The sequence below is a fragment of the Chelonia mydas genome, chromosome 3 (assembly GCF_015237465.2).
Source record: "Chelonia mydas isolate rCheMyd1 chromosome 3, rCheMyd1.pri.v2, whole genome shotgun sequence".
Taxonomy (NCBI): domain Eukaryota; kingdom Metazoa; phylum Chordata; order Testudines; family Cheloniidae; genus Chelonia; species Chelonia mydas.
Window position 1 is genome coordinate 128886231 of NC_057851.1, and position 21268 is coordinate 128907498.

A 21268-nucleotide genomic window follows, 5' to 3' on the forward strand; every position below is an offset into this window, starting at 1 on the left:
GTGAATGGCCTTGGTCCTGTTTGCTTCTACCAACAGCAAAAAAATTATTTAAAGGACTTAAAACTACTCCTGGAGAAGTTTTTGTAATCAAAGCATCAAAAGAAAGTTCAGGCAAAGTACAGCCAATGATTGTCATCAGCAACTCTCAAATGTATGACGGTCTTTGGGGTCTCTCCATGGTCAAAATTAGAGAGGCTAACAACTTTTTGAGTTAAACTGCTATGGACTGCAGATCAACAAAAATCATCAGAGTATGCAATGAACTTCTTCCAAAACTACTTTACAAACAATCCTCAGATTTCATGAACCCTGTGAAACAGAAAAGATGTAAGCAATTGCTTCATATTTTTATTAAATAGGGATTATAGAAGGGTACCCATAATTGGAGAAATATAATAAACTGTACTCTTTTTATTACATTAAATAGAAGAAAAAGACTGATGTATTAGACTTGTTCATTCTCTCCAAGTGTAACTAGAAGGGTAACAATTAGAGCTCACTATTGCTAATGGGAAATCTCCTGGATGTGCTGCAAACTAAACTCCCCCCTGGCCTCCCTAAAGAACATTGCACTGAGGAGGGTTGGGGATTCCTTGGCTACACTCTTTGCTGTTGTGAAGCACTTGTAATCACACTAGCTAGCCCTTCACCTAAGTACCTAAGGAAGCAGCTGGGGTACAGTCCTGGCCCCACTGGAGTTAATGGGGGTCTTGCCATTCATTTCAGTGAAGTAGGATTTCACCCCATGTCTGTCGTGTGCCTGGATCCTGCACTGGTATGTTCTGGGGCTTCTTGTACTGTTCTCTGTCCCTCCACTCTCAAACAATCTCTAAGTTACGCTACTCCAGCTATGTGAATAACATGGCTAGAGTTGACATAGCTTAGATCGACTTACTGCAATGTCTACGCTGCACTGAGTTGACGGGAGGCCCTTTCCCATTGACTTACTCCACCAGAACGAGAGGAGTAAGGTACCAGAGTCGACTGGAGGAGAGTGCTCTGCGGTCGATTTTAGCAGTTCTTCACTAGAGCTGCTAAATCGACCCCTGCTGCATTGATCGCGGCTGAATAGATCCCTGGTAAGCATAGACAAAGCCTGAAACTTACATTGTAAGCTCTTTTAGATGGGGGCCATCGTTTTTTTTTTTTTATGTCCGTGCAAGGCCTAGCACAGTGGGTCCCTATTCACTGTGCTACTGCAATTAGAAATCATAAATAATCATTAAAATTCCCTGCCCTTCCCCCAGTCTCTTTAGTAAGCCTCTACTGAATTGTCTCCTGGGTCAGGGACCGTAAACATTAGAAAAATACGTTAATTAGCATTCCAAAAGGATTCCTTCCCAATAAGGGACCATAAGGCAGTGGGGAGAAAGTAACTGTTCCCTGGAAAAGCGGCAAAGAATCTAGATCCAGACTAACATGGCTACCCCTCTGATACTGTTCCCTGGAAGTTTGTAGTTGTGGGGAACTACCTTGAAAAGAGTATTTGGAGTGAAATGAATCAGTGAAGGAAGCACTGTATTAAAGCTGGGGAGTGCCACATTGGTGGAGGCTTGACTGGTATGATGATAGGGCAGGATGTCTGTGTAAGTACCTTCATATGAGAGAGAGAATGAACTCTTAGCTCCTTGAAGATCAAAATGATGACAGTTTGTAACTGAAAGGAGGTAGTTAATTGAGACACTCCGATCCTAGGAGAAGCTAAGTACTTAAGAGGAAAGAAAAAAGTGGATGTATCAGATGTTGCTTTGCTCAAAGAAGCCTCAGACTGGGAGATGCATGAGGGTGAGAGGAAAAAAGCTGTCACAGAGACTTTCTATACAGACTGTAATTAAACCTATAGTACCCTCCCTAGTTTATCAAGTGTTGGGTTAGTTTGTAACTGTTAGTTTATCTAGTCTAGGCATTACAGTAACAAACAGTTTTTGTTATATATACTGTTGATTTAATCGGATCTATCATCTTAATCCTCTTTTTAATTATACAATTTGGATCTCAGACAGTTTGGGAATTTCATACAGCCCGTCCCAAAGAGGAAAAAGCTTTCAATCTCTAAAGAGAGAGAGGATGTTGGGGGGGGGGGGGGGGGGAGTGGCCTTGCCCCTTTTGAGGTTCTGTCAAAATGGCACAGAATTCTCTTCCATTAAAGAGTTGTATGAAGGGCTGTGGTCTAGAAGAGAGACTGGGAAATATTTGAGGGCAAAGGACAGGAACTTAGCTGAAAGGAGCAAAAGTGAGACAACCAGTAGTTTTTATATAATTTATTTATTTTAAAATGTGGTCAAATAGTCACCCTGTCATTGTACAGCACGGGCAACATTTGAATAGCAAGTATTTCAGGCTTTAGTTTTGTATTAAGAAATGTAGCATTTGAATTAAACTGCATGTTAGGTTGCCATAATTTTCAGAAAGCAAATACTTTAAATAGCTTCTGAACACTTGTCCATAGGGTGCTGATCACTTCCCAGTACTGCAGAAGGGAAGGAGAGAGATTTTTCCTCAACCATCCAATCTGATAAATATATGCTACTCTTACAAAAGAGAGAACTCATTCTGTAGCTCTGTGTTTTGTTGCAGGTGAAATGTTTGACTTTTGGAGGGGGTGCGGGGACGGGAGAGAAGAGGAGGAAGTATGCACAAGCTTTTACTTGGGCCAGGGGAAAATGGCTTTATTTAGTGTCAGACCTGTGTTGGGGGCTCCAATCCTTCAGTTACATTTTGAGTAGTCCTGATTAGTCACTTCTGGTGTTTCTGATTTAAAATTTGGATATAACTATCCGTAGAGGACAAGTGTATGAATTACTTATGATCTGCATTGGTGCTTTTCTAATCTAATTATGACGGATTTATTGTTGGCAGTGTAAACTTTTTAAAATGTTGTGTCCTTGGAGTTTGCTCTGAAATGGTTTATGCTTAAATTTTAGACATGAGAGAGTACTAATGTAAATATGATTTTTTTTCAACAAAAAAAATAATATAACTTGTTATGCACTTCTAAATCTTGAGTAAATTGATAAATTGAAAATGTTTTTCACCCTGCTTTAATATCAGCTGTAAATAAACTTCTTGGTTTATGAAAGTATATTTTCTAGATAAGGATTAGAAAAACAATTAGCTCCGGATTGAGTGAGCAGGCTAACAAGGTTGTAAAGGCCAGTTCTGGAATGAAGCTAATGAGGGTCAGAAATCGGCAGAAGTGTCAAAAGGATAGTCTAGCACAGATTGCTAGGTTACCAGTCTAGAAGAATTTGCTCAGGCACTGGGTTTATTAGTTATGTTGAGCATTTTGCTTCCCAGCTGACTAATGTGTATATATAATAATGTAGTTCTTCCTGACTACCGGCAGGAAACAGAAGTTTGAAGTGCTATAAGCCTTTTTGTTCCTTTGTAGAATGAAACTTGGCCATATTCCAATTATTAACTTGTGCAAGATTCACTGTTTTTAGTTTCAGTCACACTGACAAGGAATTTCAGGAATTCTGCTGAACTCATTTGAAATGTAATTGAAAACAATAGGCCTTTCATTCAAATCTAAAGGACTAACACTCATAATTATTTTAACTTTGTTCTCTTAATACAAACTATTGAGATCTTAGCCTATACGTACATGTTAGCCTTAGTATCTCCTCTAGAGTAGAGGTGAGAGGCTTTTAGGAAGTTACCTATTTGCTTCAGTATTTTTACCTCTAAGTTTTAAGATAGAATTCTGAAATATCAGTAACAACTTTTTATTTTACTGCCCCAAACTAAAACCGTGATCAGTTAATACAAATGCAAGGTCATCAGTTCAAATTATGAAAAATTTGTTTCATCAAGAAAGCAAGATAATTCTTCATTTACAGTTTAGTCGGTTACCTTGTTGTTTTGTCCTTTGCAGCTTATATTGCCAGAAAACACTTATGCGCTAATTATTCTTATCTGTAACTTAACCTTTGATCTGTGTGCCATAAATGCTAAAATAACAGTTGCTGTTGTGGGCAGGGATTGTGGGAACTGGACATTGAATAAATATTTTGTGATGAGCAAGCTCAGAAGAGGATATGATTCATTGTGGTAGTGATCTGGATCTCCCATTGTGAGTTAGAACACATGATCAATCACACTTCTCTCTGCCTCTTTTTAATAAAGGAAGCTATCATTCCAAATCTGTTAATACAACACTGTAGCTAAGATTTTAAATACAAGTCAAGAAATTCTAAGTGAAACATGCACAGTATGCTGTAGATTAACCTGGTAATTCATAGATGCAAGGTGTGAGGTTACAGTGGCTATAGGAATCAAAACTCAAAATTACTCACTTCTGGTCACTTAAAATATTAACTACAACATTGCGTTAATATAACCTTTGTATTTAAAATGTTACAATATAAACCTGTATTTTGCTACATGAGAACATTCTCAAATTCAAACTTTGTTTTTCTGCAGTTTTGTTACTTCAGAAGATAGAACATGATGACATGTGTAATAAAACTTTGAAGATTACGGACTTTGGCCTGGCTAGGGAATGGCATAGAACAACCAAAATGAGTGCAGCAGGTACCTATGCATGGATGGCACCTGAAGTTATCAAGTCCTCTGTGTTTTCTAAAGGAAGTGATATCTGGAGGTGAGTGATTTGTCCCAATTAAGACTGCTTGATAGCTAAGTTCCTCATCCTGAGAATCTTGAAAGAAAAATGAATATTTGAGGAAATCCTCTGTGTTGAAATTGTTCTGTCTGTTTTAATGGTTTACTGATGGTGTTGGTCTGAGAGTGTGGAAGAAATTTACCACTTGCCAAGTAAAATTCTCATATTTCAAAATATACCTTGATTCGGCTACCTATGAATGCCCATATCTTAACCTCCTACGGTAGGTGTCCCCACAGATCGACATTCTGTCTCAAGAGAAGATTGACTGACTGAATCATTCTTACAATCAGGGAAGTAAGTGGCCTTTTAAAAGAAAACATTTCAATAGGAGCAGCCCTTCAGTTTGTCTGTTGAAGATCCTAGATGTTTTACTTGGGAGACAAAGGGCTCTTATTTGTGTTACATTAATGCGTGCACTGCCTGTTAATAGGGTATTTATTTTCTACTCGCTGAAAAGTTTCATAATTAATACAACAAATGAGACTAATTTATGATTATTTTATAGTAAACAGGATTGATTAAAAATCAGTGACTTCTAAAAAAAGGATGTTTTTATTTAAATTTAAATTAAATATACTTTATTTTTTAAAAATAAACTGATTTAAAATTTAAATTTGAATTGTCAACCCATCTTTAAGTACTAAGCTTACTACAATCAATTAATCATTACAATTAAACACAGAAATAATGTTAAGCAGTACATTTGCTGTCAGAGTTTCCACTGAACTGGTGGAAGTCACTGGCTAAGTACCTGGAACCATAGTTTGTTGACATGCTAACCCAGATTTTAACAGCAGTATACTCTCCTGCAGGTACACAGGAATGTCTTATTTCTGTTTTATTGAACTGAAGTAGTTCAATAAATAATTCTTTCAAAGTTAAGAAAGCAATTGGGAGTTAAAAAAGCAAGAAAGCTTGTTTTTCCTCTTCCAATTTAGGAATGAAAACTAGGTGCAAGGATGAGGCATACTAGTTCTGAAATCTTGAAGGACATAGCAACCAGAAACAATCCAGTTCAATTCACTAACTACAGATAATATTTCCTTTGTTTACTAAGTCAGTTAATTTTTAAGTGCAAAACATGTTTAAACTTTTTGATTTTTTCTTATGTATCCAGCACATTTAAGGTAGTTTTTTATTTTTTTAATACCTTTTTTGGTGCATTTTAATTGAGTTTGACTATCCATCCAAGTAGAGCCTGAGACAAAGCACAAGTAAAAAAAATCCTGTAGTAAATAAGAAATGGATTGTAAAAATTAAAAATCTGACTAAATGTAAGTTAGGCTATATAATCGCTTAAGTAAATGTATGTAGTTATAGTGCATCTTCCTGATTAGCAAAAAATACAAAATTTAGTGTAAAGGCTGCATTTAATTGCAAATAACATGTTTTAATCCCATAGTAATCCCATAAATGTGTACTGAATGTATTTCCATTAATCAGGATGGAGTTGGAGTTGCAGTCAGTATAAATTAAAACTGTATTTCTACTTTATTTTCTGCGGTGGGACTCCTTATTTTAAATTCATGGATACTTATTTAATAAGGACATTCAGGATACTTCATGTAAACCACAGGACTTTGCATATCAATGAGATTTTTTGAATGAGACAGTTAAGGCTCTTCCGTATCAGAGGATAAAATCATTTAAAATCATTTGTGTGGAAAAGTAAGTTATATTGTGAAAAGCAATCATTGTGAAATGGACTTTTACAGTTCCTGTGCTCTACCCTGCAAAGCTCCTGTTTGTCTGTCTTCCAAATTTGTATTTATCAGGAGGAACCAAAACATATGAGGCTGTATAAATGGCAATTTGGGGAGGAGGGAGGCTTTAGCTCCCTAATCTATTGTCTGATATAATCTTATGCATGTTTTTTTTTTTTTAAACTAATATAGAGTCCTGTTTTTTTTGTTGTTGTTTGTGGTTTTTTTTTTGTTTTTTTTTTTGTTTTTTTTTTTTTTGTTTTTTTTTTTTAGAAGTGTCTCACTGCTATTCTGCATTATGGAGTCATGCTTTTGGTATGTTCAGGTTAGTTCTGTAGACTTCACCACTTCTTTGTGATGCACCTTTTACCCATCTTAAGTTTGATACAATTCCGCAGTATGTTGAGTGCTTTATATCCATTTCAGGTGGTGTCCATTAGAGAAGAGGCATTTATTTTTTGTTTGGGTAGGGTAGAGAATGGATATAGGTATTTCCGTAACCAGCTTTGTTCCATGCTTAATTACAAGTCCTGTCAGGTCTCGTTGCTGTGATTTTTAGGTATCTGAAAGGGGTATGCTTTGGTGCAATTGTTATATTCTACTGCAACATTAGTTTACATTTTTGGAATCTACAGTATTTCTCTTCTTCATCTTCTCTTCTGCACGCCTCTCTTGTAAAATGTAAATATTTAGTTCAATGATGAGTTTTAACAGGAGAGATTTTTAATTAGTAAGTCTTACGTTGTGCAGTTTGGTTTAGGCCTTCTTGGTTTCCAAATATTGTCTTTTTGTTGATCTTTACTCTTGCTTTAAATTATAGGAAGATGGATAAAATGGATTGTAAAATATAGTCACGCTGTAATTGGGCATTGCTTTTTAAAAACATGTTCTGGGTGGAGATCTTGGCAAGGATTTCCATACAGCATGTTTGGTAGAATTCTGTAGAGAATATCTAAATTCTGACTGATTTCCTTTTAGACTGTTCTCACCTTAAACTGCAATACCTTTAGGGATTCTGCCATACATATACGTACCTCAAGTCCAAAAATCCTCAGCAAGCCTTTCATAAAAGTATCAGCAGTAGGCACTGATGAATTTCCTTCTTGTGTTCCAAAATCTAGCAACACTAGGAAGCTCTGCTGAATGAAATTATGTATATGGCTTTGCTTTAGGAGATGAAGCGGAGAATAAAATACATTTTAAAAGAATATTTATTATCTAAGTTCAAGCAACTACCATATCAGGATGTGAAGAAGCTATGCTAGGAATAATAATTGAACTGAGTATGCAATGGCTGCTTTGTGTCTTAATACAGCATCCTGAATTTACAGTGTGAAAATCTTAGGTCACCTGAAGGACAGTAAGCTAACAATTTTCAGATTGAACTGTTAGGCATTACATCTCTGAATTGTATCCTCATATCTTCTTGGCCAAAAGGATATGTAATGGGAGATGGTTCCTGAGTATTTTCTTTAACTTTCTCTTGTAAGTGCCGAGACTCTAGATGCTTAGGCTGAATGTATTTGTGTTTCAGCTCATAGAATTTACAATGCACAAGTAGCTACTTATGTAGGCAAGAGAGAAGAAATCCTATCACTGTCTGTAAGAACAATTTATGGAACAGTGCCTCTCAAAAACCTACGCATGGCTTTACTATGCGTGTATGAGGTTTCTTGTTTTGTTTTTTTTTGCTTGCTCCTGGTACAGTACTTGGGCTAAACGTCCAAGCCTTTTTCCAGGTTGTTGTTGTTTTTTTAAAGGAGAGGGGACATTCTCATCTTGTTAGTATTTTGGTTTGCTAAAGTTCCACATCTGTTTTGACCAGATGGAAAACTAAGTAGTATTTAAAGGCTTTGAATTCTGAAGGTAATTGAACCTGATCAGTACAATGAAGAATTTATTTAGGGAAGTTTTCTTGTCTTTCTAGCCACTGTTTGCTGAACTTTGGTTAAAGATCTCAGAAAAAATAATTATATTTTTGATATAGCCTGAGTGGGAGACTAATTGAAATCATGTTTAAAAGAACAGTCTATGACCTTACCAGAAGAACATGAGACTTCTCTGTTTGCCTAGAGTTGGACTTAAAAGCAAGAGATGCAGAGGTTCAGTAGAGTTCCTATTCGTGTTCAAAGTTCAGAACTCATGAGGGAATTCTGTACACAATACTTAAAAATTCTGCAAATTTTATTTGTCAATAAATAAATGGGGAGGCTCCAGCATGGCAATGGGGAGTGCAGGCCACTGGCTGCATGAAGGTAGGAGATGACCCTGCAATACCTTCCCTCCCCCCGCCCCACCCCGACACAAATTCGGTAGCGAGGCTGCACCCAAACCTGACACAGCACAAGGGCCAGGCCTGCCCTAGAGGTCAGTGTCCCAAGGATGCGGTGGAGGAGGGGATTGCAGGGTGATCTTCCCACCTCCATGCAGCCAGTGATCTGGGCTCCCCACTGCCATGCGGGAGCCTCCATGTTTATTTATTGAAAAATAAAATTTGAAGAATTTTAAAATATTGTGCACAGAATTTTTTTATTTTATTTTATTGGTGCAGAATTCCCTCAGGAGTAGCAGGTGAAGCAACTCACTAGGGTTAGCAGCCCTGCACCAGGCACACCAGCTGTGGGCAAGGGAAAGCTCAGGATCCAAGTGTGGAGGGGCGTCGTGTGTGTGATCCAGGTATGGGGTGAGAGGGTTCCATGTGGGGCATTCTGGGTGCAGGTGGCTCAGTGTGGGGAATCTGGATGCACAGGGGCTCATTGAGAAGGTTCTGGGTGCAGGGGTAATGGGCGGGGGGAGAGTCTGGGTGCTGGGGGAGTGGGGCTTGGTGGGATGAGGTCCTGGGTGCAACTGGTTTGGGCTCAGTGGGGTGGAGGTTCAGGTGCATAGGGGGTGGGGCTCGTCAGGGTGAGGGTTTGAGTGCAGGGTGCTCTGGGGGGATGGTCTGGGTGTAGGGTCGGGGTCCGGATGCAGAGGGGTGGGGCTCAGTGGTGGGGAGGCCTGGATGTGGGAGGGTCCAGATGACTAGCGATTGGGCAGATGCGGGAGCAGTTCCCCCACACAATGACCCCTTCCTCCGCAGCTGAGGAGCGATGTGGGCAAGAAGCGGGGGGTGGAGGTGTGGAGTCGGGGGAGGTTTCTGGTGGTGAGTCTGACCCACACCTGGCCCGCTTTGTGCACGGGAAGTGCGCACCTCTCCCAGCCCAGCCAGGACTAGCAGTTGAGCCTGGCACAGGGTAGAGACCACCAGCAGGGAGGGGGCTGGGGGTAGGAGTGGGAGTGAAGCTCAGCAAGGTGTCTGGGTATGGGGGGTCCAGCTGCATGGGGGTTGGGCGGACAGGGGTGGTCTGACCTACCCTAATTCTTGCAGTCTGCCCTGAGTTGGCATTCTCAGCGTGGCCCATCCAGGCCCATGATCACACATACTGTATAGGGAGTTTGAATAAGGAGGTAGGTTTTGACTATCAGTATGCGGCCTTGGTCTTGGTCACCCCAGCTGACACATTCCCACAACTGTCAGACTCCTCTGAAGGAGCAGAGACATGCCATTCACCTAAGATTGCCAGGTGTCCAGTTTTCGACTGGAACACCTGGTCAAAAAGGGACCTGGCGGGTCCAGTCAACACAGCTGACCGGGCCACTAAAAGTCTGATTGGCCACAGTGGCTGGCATGTACCTTTGGCTTGTAAACACAGGTGTGACCAGGGGTCTCTGCGCGCTTCCCCTAGCGCTGACTTCACAGCTCTCATTGTCCAGAAACTGCCAATTGGGGGTGGTGCCTGCAGACGGGGGCAGTGTGCAAGGCCCCCTGCCCACCTCTGTGCCTAGGGGCCACAGGGACATGCTGGCTGCTTCCAGAAGCTGCCTTAGGTAAGCATTGCCCAGAGCCTGTACCCCAAATCCCCTCCCTCACCCAACCCCCCTCACTCAGCCCTGGACCCCCTCTCAAATGGCTACATTTATCAAAAATTGTGTTAGATATAGAAAACATTTGTTGTGATTAGTGATGTCTTTTTCTCATTACACAACAAAAAGAACAAGAAGACACTACCTGTGCACAGTTGACTGCCACAAAATCATGTTTGTTAACTATATTGCAAACATTCAAGGTCTTAGTTTAATGAATACTGCTGTTCGGAGTGGTTTCTTAAAACATAGAAAACAGTAAGCACCACTAGAGTGCTCACAAACTACTTAAATGACTGCTACCCTATTCCTATCTATTACAATTAGTTGAACCAGCTAGTGTCTTCATTGTTGCTGTGAGAAATTCATGCAGCAGGAATGTGACTTGGTCCACGTCAGTGGAATTTGGAGAACTCTATTCGCGGCTAGAATATCTACATCTCCTTTCCTTTTTAATCCCAAAATTACATCATAGAAATGCCACTCATGAATTTGGCCAAGTTTGTGGAAACATGTAAAGTGGCATCTAGTGTTGTTTGTTATCCCAAAACGGTTCCCGGCATTGTATGTTATCTCTGCAACTTTGTACCTATAATGACAACACTTTTGCTATAATGAAGTCTACTATTTATGTAAATAATGTTGTTGATTCTGTTGAACTAAGCAATATTTGAAACTTTATTTTAAATATTAATGCTTTATTCCAGTTACATAGAAAAGAGCTACAGAGAAGGTAGATGAAGGATTTTTCTAGAGTAGGGACATATCATTTTTGTCTGAATAGTCAGTGAATGGTGTCTGAAAGAGGCAGGTCACCACACTGAAATGCTTCCACCAAAATACATCTTGGTTTCTTTCAACTTATTTGCTATCATGCACAGATATTTCTGGAAATAGCCAAGCGTCATGTTTTTTAATCCTTTTGTGATCAGACTTAACTGCAAGTGTAGTGAGTAATGGTTCACCATTAATGAAATGAAGTGTACTTGATTGCATTTGTTTGCTTTGGCTTTGAAACTGTAAAATAAGTAAAGAAGTCGCTATTTATAAAAATAAAAAATTGCACAATTGTGCTGATCACTGGTGACATCTTTATTTAAGCATTCCCAAGGATTTGTATAAGACTTTGTTTTGCACAGAAGGGAAGCTTCTGCATGAATTTCCTCATAGTATTGCTGCATAATTTGGTGCTGTCTCTCTGCATAAAGAGGTTTTTATGGTCTATAATCCTGACCCAACCAACCACTGCACCAAACCCCCCACATGGAGGAGGAAATTTTGATAAAGGGGTGTGTGCAGAAAGGCCAAGAATAGAGTTTCATAGATTCAAAGATTTGCAGGCCAAAGGGGACCATTAGACATCTAGTCTGACCTCCTGTATGTCACCACAGAATGTCCTCCAGTGACCCCTGTATTGAGCTCAGTAACAACTTCTATTTAACTAAAATATATCTTCTAAAACAGCATCCACTCTTGATTTGATGACATCAAGAGATGGAGAATCTATCACTTCCTTTGGTAGTTTGTTCTGGTAATAAACACAGTCTCTGTTAAATAAATAAAATAAAAATAATTTCTCACTTGATTTAGTCTGTCTTCAGCTTCTAGATATTTGTTCTTGTTTGGTCTTTCCTCACTAAATTAAAGTAGTACCCAGTGTTTTGTCCACCTGAAGGTATTTATACGTCATAATCAAGTCACATCTCAGTTTTCTTTGATAAATTAATAGATTGACTTCTTTAATACTCTCACCATAAGACATTTTCTCCAGCCCTTCAACCATTTTTGTGGCTCTTTTCTATGCCCGCTCCAATTTTTCAATTTTCTTTTTAAAATGTGGACACCAGAACTGGATGCAGTATTCTAGTATTGGTCTCACCAGTGTCATAAGCAGAAGTAAAATCACCTCCCTACATCTACTCATAACTCACGTTTATACATCCAAGGGTTACAGTAACCCTTTTTGCCATAGCATCACAGTGGGAGCTCACGTTCAGTTTTTTTTGTCGCCTTCATTAATTACTTGGATGACGGAGTAGAGAGTATGCTTATAACATTTACAGATTGGCACCAAGCTGGGAGGGGTTGCAAGCAGTTTGGAGGACAAGATTAGAATTCAAAATGATCTTGGAAAATTGGAGAATTGGTGTAAAATCAACAAGATGAAATTTAATAAAGACAAGTCCAAAGTACTACATTTAGAAAGGAAAAAATCAAATGCACAAATACAAAATGGGGAATAACTGGCTATGCCGTGATACTCCAGAAAAAGATCTCGGGTTTATTGTGGATGACAGTTTGAATATATGTCAACAATGTGATGCAGTGGCCAAAAAAGCTAACCGTTCTGGGGTATTACCAGGAGTATATAAGACATGGGAGGTAACAGTTTCATTCTGCTCAGCACTGGTATCCCAGCTGGAGTACTTTGTCCAGTTCTGGGTACCACGCAGTGTGAAAGACGTGGACAAATGAGAGAGAGTCCAGAAGAGAAAACAAAATGATAAAAGGTTTAAAATACCTGACCTATGAAGAAAGGTTTAAAAAAAAAAATTGTCATCTTTAGTCTTGGGGAAAAGAGGACTGAGGGGGGACTTGATAAATCTTCAAATATGTTAGGGCAGTAATAAAGAGGACTGTGACTAATTGTGCTCCAAGTCCGCTGAAGGTAAAACAAGAAGTAATGGGCTTAATCTGCAGCAAGGGATATTTCAGGTAGATATTAGAAAGTGTAGGTTTAGTATATGGATAGTTAAATTCCAAGGGAGGTTGTGAAATCTGCATTGTTTGAGGTTTTTAAGAACAGGTTGGACAAACACTTGTGAGGGATAATCTAGGGCAGTGGTCTCCAAACTTTTTGGCTCGCGCACCCCCCAGGGTGAAGACTGGAAGGCGTGCCGCAGGAGTGGAACACCAGCCATGGACGTGCAGAGCTGTGGCCAAAGAAACAAAACGGTGGAGTGCCATCCGGCAGCGCTCCTGCTGCCACGCACCCCCTGGGGGGTGTGCACCCCAGTTTGGAGACCACGGATCTAGGGTTATACTTGGTTCTGCCTCAGCATGGGGGGATGGTCTGGATAACTTTGAGAAGTTCCTTCGAGCCCTACATTTCTCTGATGCCTAAATCCTTTTCAGAGTCGCTTCCTTCCAGGACACAGTCCTACATTTAGTAGGTATTGCCTCCATTCGTTGTTCCTAGAGATATTAAAACATATTTTGCTTGAATCCAGATCTCTCTGAAGGACTGCTCTGTCCTCATAATTATTTACCACTCCACCAATCTTTTTGTCATCCAAAATTTTATCAGTAATAATTTTATATTTACTTCCCATTCATTGGTGAAAATATTCAATAGTGTTGGGCTACTATTGCTCCCTGCAGAAGCCCACCTAGAAACACCCACGTTCAGTGATGACTCCCTATCGACAGCTTCTGGTTGAGACTTCCCCATTAGCCGTTTCTTAATCCATATAACATACTTTATTGATGGGGGGGGGCGTTAAAGCACTATACAATATCACTCTGTCATGCAGTACTAAGTCATAGTATATTTACTCTACCGATGTTCTTATACCGCTTTCATCATCTGGTATCTGAGCACCTTCCAGTAGTTCATCAAGCAGTGTGACTACACATCTGTCATATGGTGTTTGTCCTTTCATCCTCTTCCTAGGAAAAGACGCATGTGCAATTGAGTTTCTTATTTTTGCAGGGATTTAGGTTTGTTTTTAATTATTAACTATACAAGTTTCTACGTATGTGTTAGAGAAGGCAAGGTCAAAGAAATTAGTCTTGCACTTGGAGCAGATGGTGGCAAGGTTTATGATGCATTTTCATACCTGGGAGAGTTCATCCCACAGTCTGGGACTGGCCCACAAGAAAGTTCCTTCTACTGCACAAACGAACTTTACCCTTACTATAGAGAGTTTCACTGTTCCTGAGGAGCAGAATTGTTGACTATGGTCTTTGTTCTGGAGTATAGGAAATCTTTCAGATATCCTGGGACCAATCCATTGAGCACCTTGAACTCGATTCTGAATTCTATGGGAATTCTATGGGAAACCAGTGGAGGACAGAAATGGTGTATTAGCAGATGAATGTGTTGCTGAGGAGAGGTTGTGCAGTGTTCTGTACTAGTTGGAGTATCCTAAATGCTGAAGGCTTTGTGGCCAGGAAACTGCTGTAGTTCAGCCTGAGAAGTGCGTCTGCATAAATAGTTGCCTCTATATAAATCCATGGTAGGTCCACATCTTGAATAATGCATGCAGATCTGATCGCCCTGTCTCAAAAAATATGGAATTGGAAAAGGTACAGAAAAGGGCAACAGAAATTATTAGGGGTATGAAACAGCTTCCATATGAGTAGAAAGTAATAAGACAGAGACTTTTCAGCTTGGAAAAGAGACGACTAGGGTGGGATATGATAGAGGTCTATAAAATCATGACTCATGTTGCGAAAGGAAGTGTTATTTATTCCTTCTCATAACACAAGAATTAGGGGTCACCAAATGAAATTAATAGGCAACAGGTTTAAAACAAACAAAAGGAAGTATTTCTTCACACAGTGCACAGTCAATCTGTGGAACTCTGTGCCAGAGGATGTTGTGAAGGCCAAGACTATTACAGGGTTGATAAACTAAACAGTAATAAGTCTCCAGGACCTGATGGTATTCACCCAAGAGTTCTGAAGGAACTCAAATGTGAAATTGCAGGACTACTAACTGTCATCTGTAACCTGTCATTTAAATCAGCTTCTGTACCAAATGACTGGAGGATAGCTAATGTGACACCAATTTTTTAAAAGGGGCTCCAGAGGTGACCCTGGCAACTACAGGCCAGTAAGCCTCACTTCAGTACCGGGCAGATTGGTTGAAACTATTGTAAAGAACAAAATTGTCAGACACATAGATGAACATAATTTGTTGGGAAATAGTCAACATGATTTTTGTAAAGGGAAATCATGCCTAACCAATCTACTAGAATTCTTTGAGGGGGTCAACAAGCATGTGGACAAGGGGGATCTATTGGATATAGTGTATTTAGATTTTCAGAAAGCCTTTGACAAGGTCCCTCACCAAAGGCTCTTAAGCAAAATAAGCAGTCATGGGATAAGAGGGAAGGTTCTCTCATGGATTGGTATCTGATTAAAAGATAGGAAACAAAGGGTAGGAATAAATGGTCAGTTTTCAGAATGGATAGAGGTAAATATTGGTGTACCCCAGGGGTCTGTACTGGGCCCAGTCCTATTTAACGTATTCATAAACGATGTGGAAAAAGGGGGAAAGGAGGTGGCAAAATTTGCAGATGATACAAAACTACTCAGATAGTTAAGTCCCAGGCAGACTGTGAAGAGCTACAAAAGGATCTCTCAAAACTGGGTGACTGGGCAACAAAATGCCAGATGAAATTCAGTGTTGATAAATGCAAAACATAATCCTAACTATACATATACAACGATGGGGTCTAAATTAGCTGTTAGCGTTCAAGAAAGAGATCTTGGAGTCATTGTGGATAGTTCTCTGAAATCATCCACCCAATGTGCAGCGGCAGTCAAAAAAGCGAACAGAATGTTGGGAATCATCAAGAAAGGGATAGATAATAAGACAGAAAATATCATATAGCCTCTGTATAAATCCATGGTATGCCCACACCTTGAATACTGTGTGCAGATGTGGTCGCCCCATTTCACAAAAGATATATTGGAATTGGAGAAGGTTCAGAAAACGGCAACAAAAATGATTAGGGGTATAGAACAGCTTCTGTATGAGCAGAGATTAACAAGACTGGGACTTTTCAGCTTGGAGAAGAGGTGACTAAGGGGGGATATGATAGAAGTCTATAAAATCATGACTGGTGTGGAGAAAGTAAATAAGGAAGTGTTATTTACTCCACCTCATAATACAAGAACAAGGGGCCACCAAATGAAATTAATAGGTAGCAGGTTTAAAACAAACACAGGGAAGTATTTTTTTTCCCCTCAACACATTGTCAACCTCTGGAACTCCTTGCCAGAGGGTGTTGTGAAGGCCAATACTATTACAGGGTTCAAAAGGGAGCTAGCTAGATAGGTCCATCAATGTCTATTGGCCAGGATGGGCAGGAATGGTGTCCCTAGCCTCTGTTTGCCAGAACCTGGGAATGGGTGACAATGGGTGACACTTCCCTCCGAAGGACCTGGTATTGGCCACTGTTGGAAGACGGTATACTGGGCTAGGTGGACCTTTTGGTCTGACCCAGTATGGCTGTTCTTATATGTATAGTCAAACCTAAAACTGGACTCAGGCTCCCTGGTTATGTACCCACTAAAACTGATCCAGTTTGCCCCTCCTGTTCACCTGGCAGTTGTCTTATATACTAAGCCTCACTGCTCGGCTCCCTCCGTCACAAACTTAGAAGGAATAGCTATGCAGAAACTTCAAATGCTGGTTCTGTTCAAAGCCTCAAGTGTCCCGGCAGCAAGGCCCTTAATGAAACGCAGAGACCTGTCTCACCTGGCCAAGTCAGCGGTCCGCCGCCTAGCCACACAACACTCACAGAGAATGAACAAATCAACAGCTTCACCCTCTGAAATTCCCATTAGCTGCTGCTCTTGCCCTGGTAAAGGCTATATGTGTGCTGGGGAAAGGAATGGTGACACAGGTCACAATTTTTCACAAAGAAAAAGTTTCAATTCAGGGAGTTCCATGCCTCAGCTACATTAGAACAGTTTAACAGTGGTGGGGAAATGTCACTTGAGGTGAGATATACAGTGTTGTTGTAGCCCTGTTGGTCCCAGGGTATTAGAGAGACAAGGTGGGTGAGATGTCTTTTAGTAGACCAACTTCTGTTGGCAAGAGAGACAAGCTTTTGAGCTTACATAGAGCTCTTCCTCAGGTCTGGAAGAGCTCTATGTAAGCTCAAAAGCTTCTCTCTTACCAACAGAGGTTGGTCTACTAAAAGACATCTCACCCACCTTTAGATGAGACTTTTTTTTTTAATATCATATTACCTGTCAAACCCTGGCTCCTTATACAAATTCCATATTCAAAATGGAAGTGGGTGGGGGAACAAAGCTTTGGGTCGGAGACCAGCATATCACAGCTCCTTTCAGAACAGTCTGACAGTTGCCGAGATGTGTCCCTTGAGGTGACCCGGAACCTGTTTTGTCATACATGGCCAGTCAAAACTCAGTTCCTTATTCAAATTCCATATATAATATGGAAGAGAGATGGAGGTCTGGAATTCATCAGCATATTGTGAAGGAACAAAGATTTGGGTTGGCAAGTGTCATGTCCCAGCTTCTTCAGAATAATCTGATGTTTGTGGGGACATGTCTCTTGGGGATGATCTGAGACACATTTCTCATACAGCTAGTCAAATCCCAATTCCTTATTCGAGGGCCGGGGGAAAAAAAATGAAAGTGAGGTGTGTGATATGTGGCAGCATGTTGCACAGGAATGAAGCTTCAGGTCAGGATAGCATGCCCCAGCTACTTCAGAACAGTCTGACTGTCATAGGCACATATCACTTGGGGTGACCTGGTATATTGTCATGTACCAGCCAGTCAAAACCCAACTCCCTTATTTGATTAATTAATAAATAAGTAGGTAGTAATTTAAACTTTTATTGCATTCAGTCACATGAATTTGATGAAATTTCTAAAAATGTAATCCTACATAAATGTATTTTTAAATAATTTTGGCCTTTGAATAAGGAACTGGGAACTACAAATGAGGAACCAACTTGAGCCTCGTTACCTTATCCTCTCCTAAGTAAAGCCACCCCAAAAAAATGTTGTGGAACGAACACGACATTCGCAGTCATCATATTGTTCACTCTGCTTGTATGTGATAGCTCTTTCCCCAACTTGTCTGTCATGTCTGTTTTAGATTGTAAGCTCCTCAGGGCAGCGACCATGTACTTCTCTGTACAGTGCCTAATGCAATAGGACTCTACTCTGGTAGTGCCTATGGGCCAGCCAGTATTAAACATGCTCAATACAAGAGAGATTTACTGGAGGTTGGAGAAGTAAAGCAAGTGAAATCATTTTAATTTTAGGGTGGACTTTATATCAGAATTTCTTTTGGCTAATCTAATTAGCCATGACAGGTATATTGGTATCTGACACACAATCAAGAGAGAACTTTTCCCCTAAAATTTAGGAAATGTTTCCTCCCTTGCTTTTGACAGTAGGCAATATTTTCTCTTGCCCAGTCTGGCAAAATGAAATTATGTAATGGCTCAATTCTGTTGTACATTTTATGAAAGGGAAAAAAAGTTAGGGGCTCATTCTGCAGTATGCTGTAGGCATGCAGAAACTTCAGTTCTCAAATGAAGCTGCTTTTAATTCAAAAAACAAAATGGTGTCCATTGGGATAAATTGTCCAGGGATCAGTTTGATACGTCATTGTTTTGAAGTAGAACTTTTTAGTTCTCATCTGTTCTTTGTGCTTAATCTCTTCCTTTTCCATCAAGGTTTACATGGTGGTGGCATCTGATTAAAAAATTGACTGGAACCAAAGTCTTTTTTTTAATAGTTTTGTTTGCTGCCAGAAAAAACAACAAAACAAAGTGACAGTGATTTAGGTAGGGTACGGTTACAATAGCCCATCCATTTCACCAGCATATGCAGCTTTACTAATTGCTATCAGAGAGAAGATAACAGGTGAGGGGGAATAGTCCCCTGAAGATTTTGACAAATGATAGTGGAGAGAGACCATCCTCTCTCTGTGGAACTACATACTGGACAGAGTACTGACTTGTTTGTCCCTGAGTAAACCATGTGTCAGTATTCAGAAGATAAACTTAACTATTTAAAAATTTGCTTTATAGTTACGGAGTGTTGCTGTGGGAACTGCTTACGGGAGAAGTTCCTTACCGTGGCATTGATGGTCTTGCTGTGGCTTATGGAGTAGCTGTCAATAAGCTTACCTTGCCCATTCCATCCACCTGTCCTGAACCATTTGCTAAACTAATGAAAGGTACCTGTGCTGCTTCTCTCTACTTATCCTAGAAGTAAATGTGTTTTAATATCTATGCTTTTCTTATGATTTATAATAATTACACAACTCCAACACTTCATTTGGTACTGTGCTAACTCTGTATGAAGTAGTGGTTTTCCCTTTCTTGGCAATCCAGTACTAAGACATTTTTAACCCATTTTGAGTAAGCCATGCAACACTACAATATACCATATTGTTTTTAAAGATGCATCACCTTAAGCAGTGGTTGAATTATTTCTTCTGTATTCTTTGTATTCTTCTGGTTTGTTTTCTTTTCTTTTATACTTAACTCGCTACAATGTCCACCAAATATAGACTGCACAAGAGGTAAAATACAAAATCCAGATGACTGAACTCTTGCAGGGAGGGGAAATCGCTAGCTGTTACCTCAGTCTTTTTGACTGCCAAAGGTTCTGTTGGGCTTCTCCCTCCTTCTCCAGAGAGAGACTGAGGGACCCTGACAACTGTGCATTAATGCTACAGTGTCCATATGGAGTTCTTTGAGTTTTTTGATTAGCTCAATAAGCTTAACTACTCTGTTCTGGCAGTTCTGCTGCTTCACATCCTGAAAATAGAGGTTATGTTGGAAAAAACTGACTTCTCATAACCTTTTAAAAACCTTGATGTACTGTAGGTAAGCATGCCCTATACCAGCAATGATAAAACTAGGCAATTCTAAGGACAGGGAATAAGCATTAGAACTTTGAAGTATAAATAACAAATATTTTGAAATTCATGCGTTGTGTAAATAATCCCCCTAAGATTCTATCAATAGAGAAACTGATGGGATTTTGATGAATTTTAGAATGCTGGGAGCAGGATCCTCATATCCGACCATCGTTTGCCTTAATTCTTGAACAGCTTACTGCCATTGAGGAGGCAGTTATGACTGAGATGCCTCAAGAATCTTTCCACTCCATGCAAGATGACTGGAAATTGGAAATTCAGCAGATATTCAGTGAACTAAGGACCAAGGAAAAAGTGAGTGAATTTTTCTATCTGCAAACGCAGTAATTTTAACAAGGGAATAGGGCAATTGAGTAGCTACTATTTTTTAAAGTAGGTGGATTTGAAATTCCTGGTACTATTCCAAAATATTAGAAGTGTGAATTTATTGTAGGGACAGACTTAAGTTTTTTCATAAGTAAACTCCAGATTAATTTTGAGTTTTAATTGTCCTTGGTGGAAGGTGTGGCCGCCTTCTTAAATTTCATACATTTTTATCTCCCGCATATTCTAAATTATAATTACTGAAATATGTAAATCTTCTGGAAGAGGTTTGAAGACCTGTTAACTATCACCCAATTCATCTCAAGTTTCTAATACTCCTACTTGCCCCTTCTTCCCCTAATTTCAAAAATAAAGTAACTGTATAAGATGCTCAAATAAATTTTAGTCTCTAAGGTGCCACAAGTACTCCTGTTCTTTTTGTGGATACAGACTAACATGGCTGCTACTCTGAAACCTGTATAAGAACATAATTCTGGAGAGGGAACAGTGGCATACTTATGTATTGATGAATGTTCTTTTCTTTTGAAGTTTGCATGCAACATGGTCAAAGAGAGCTCTCTAAAAATTTAAGCATGACTTAACTTCTTGCTGGTGTTAGTTATAGCGATTTTACCCCATGCAGTAGGACTGCAGTGGGTCTTTAGAGAGGTACAAGCCCTCTACACCCCACCAAAACCAAATCAAACAAAAATACTCCAGTTTATATGCAGTTATTTTTCTGTACTTTTGAAAGACAGAACCAGACATGTGAAAATGATAATGATTATGCGTTCATTGGTCCTAAAAAGTAGATCAGTTTCTGGAACACACAGGCCCTGAAGGAGTAAGGGTTTTTTAAAGAATACATTTAAATGTTAAATAAAAAAAAAACAGGAGTACTTGTGGCACCTTAGAGACTAACAAATTTATTTGAGCATAAGCTTTCGTGGGCTACAGCCCAGAAGTGGAACATCCCTACTATTATTGTATTGAGTCTGTGTATTGTGGGCTACAGACTCAATACAGTAATAGTAGGGATGTTCCACTTCTGGGCTGTAGCCC

The 21268-nt window shown here is 39.8% G+C and overlaps 1 protein-coding gene across 5 annotated transcripts in view; it reads left to right on the forward strand.

Moving 5' to 3' along the window:
- The window catches only part of MAP3K21 (mitogen-activated protein kinase kinase kinase 21), a 68408-nt gene that overhangs the window by 25376 nt on the left and 21764 nt on the right, over nucleotides 1-21268 (forward strand). For all 5 annotated transcript variants that reach the window (XM_043543305.1, XM_037895259.2, XM_043543303.1 and 2 more), the window contains 3 exons: nucleotides 4426-4606; nucleotides 19047-19195; nucleotides 20022-20197. In XM_043543305.1, coding sequence (XP_043399240.1) covers nucleotides 4458-4606; nucleotides 19047-19195; nucleotides 20022-20197 — 474 coding nt within the window. In that variant the 5' untranslated portion in view covers nucleotides 4426-4457. The remainder of the gene's footprint in view (nucleotides 1-4425; nucleotides 4607-19046; nucleotides 19196-20021; nucleotides 20198-21268) is intronic.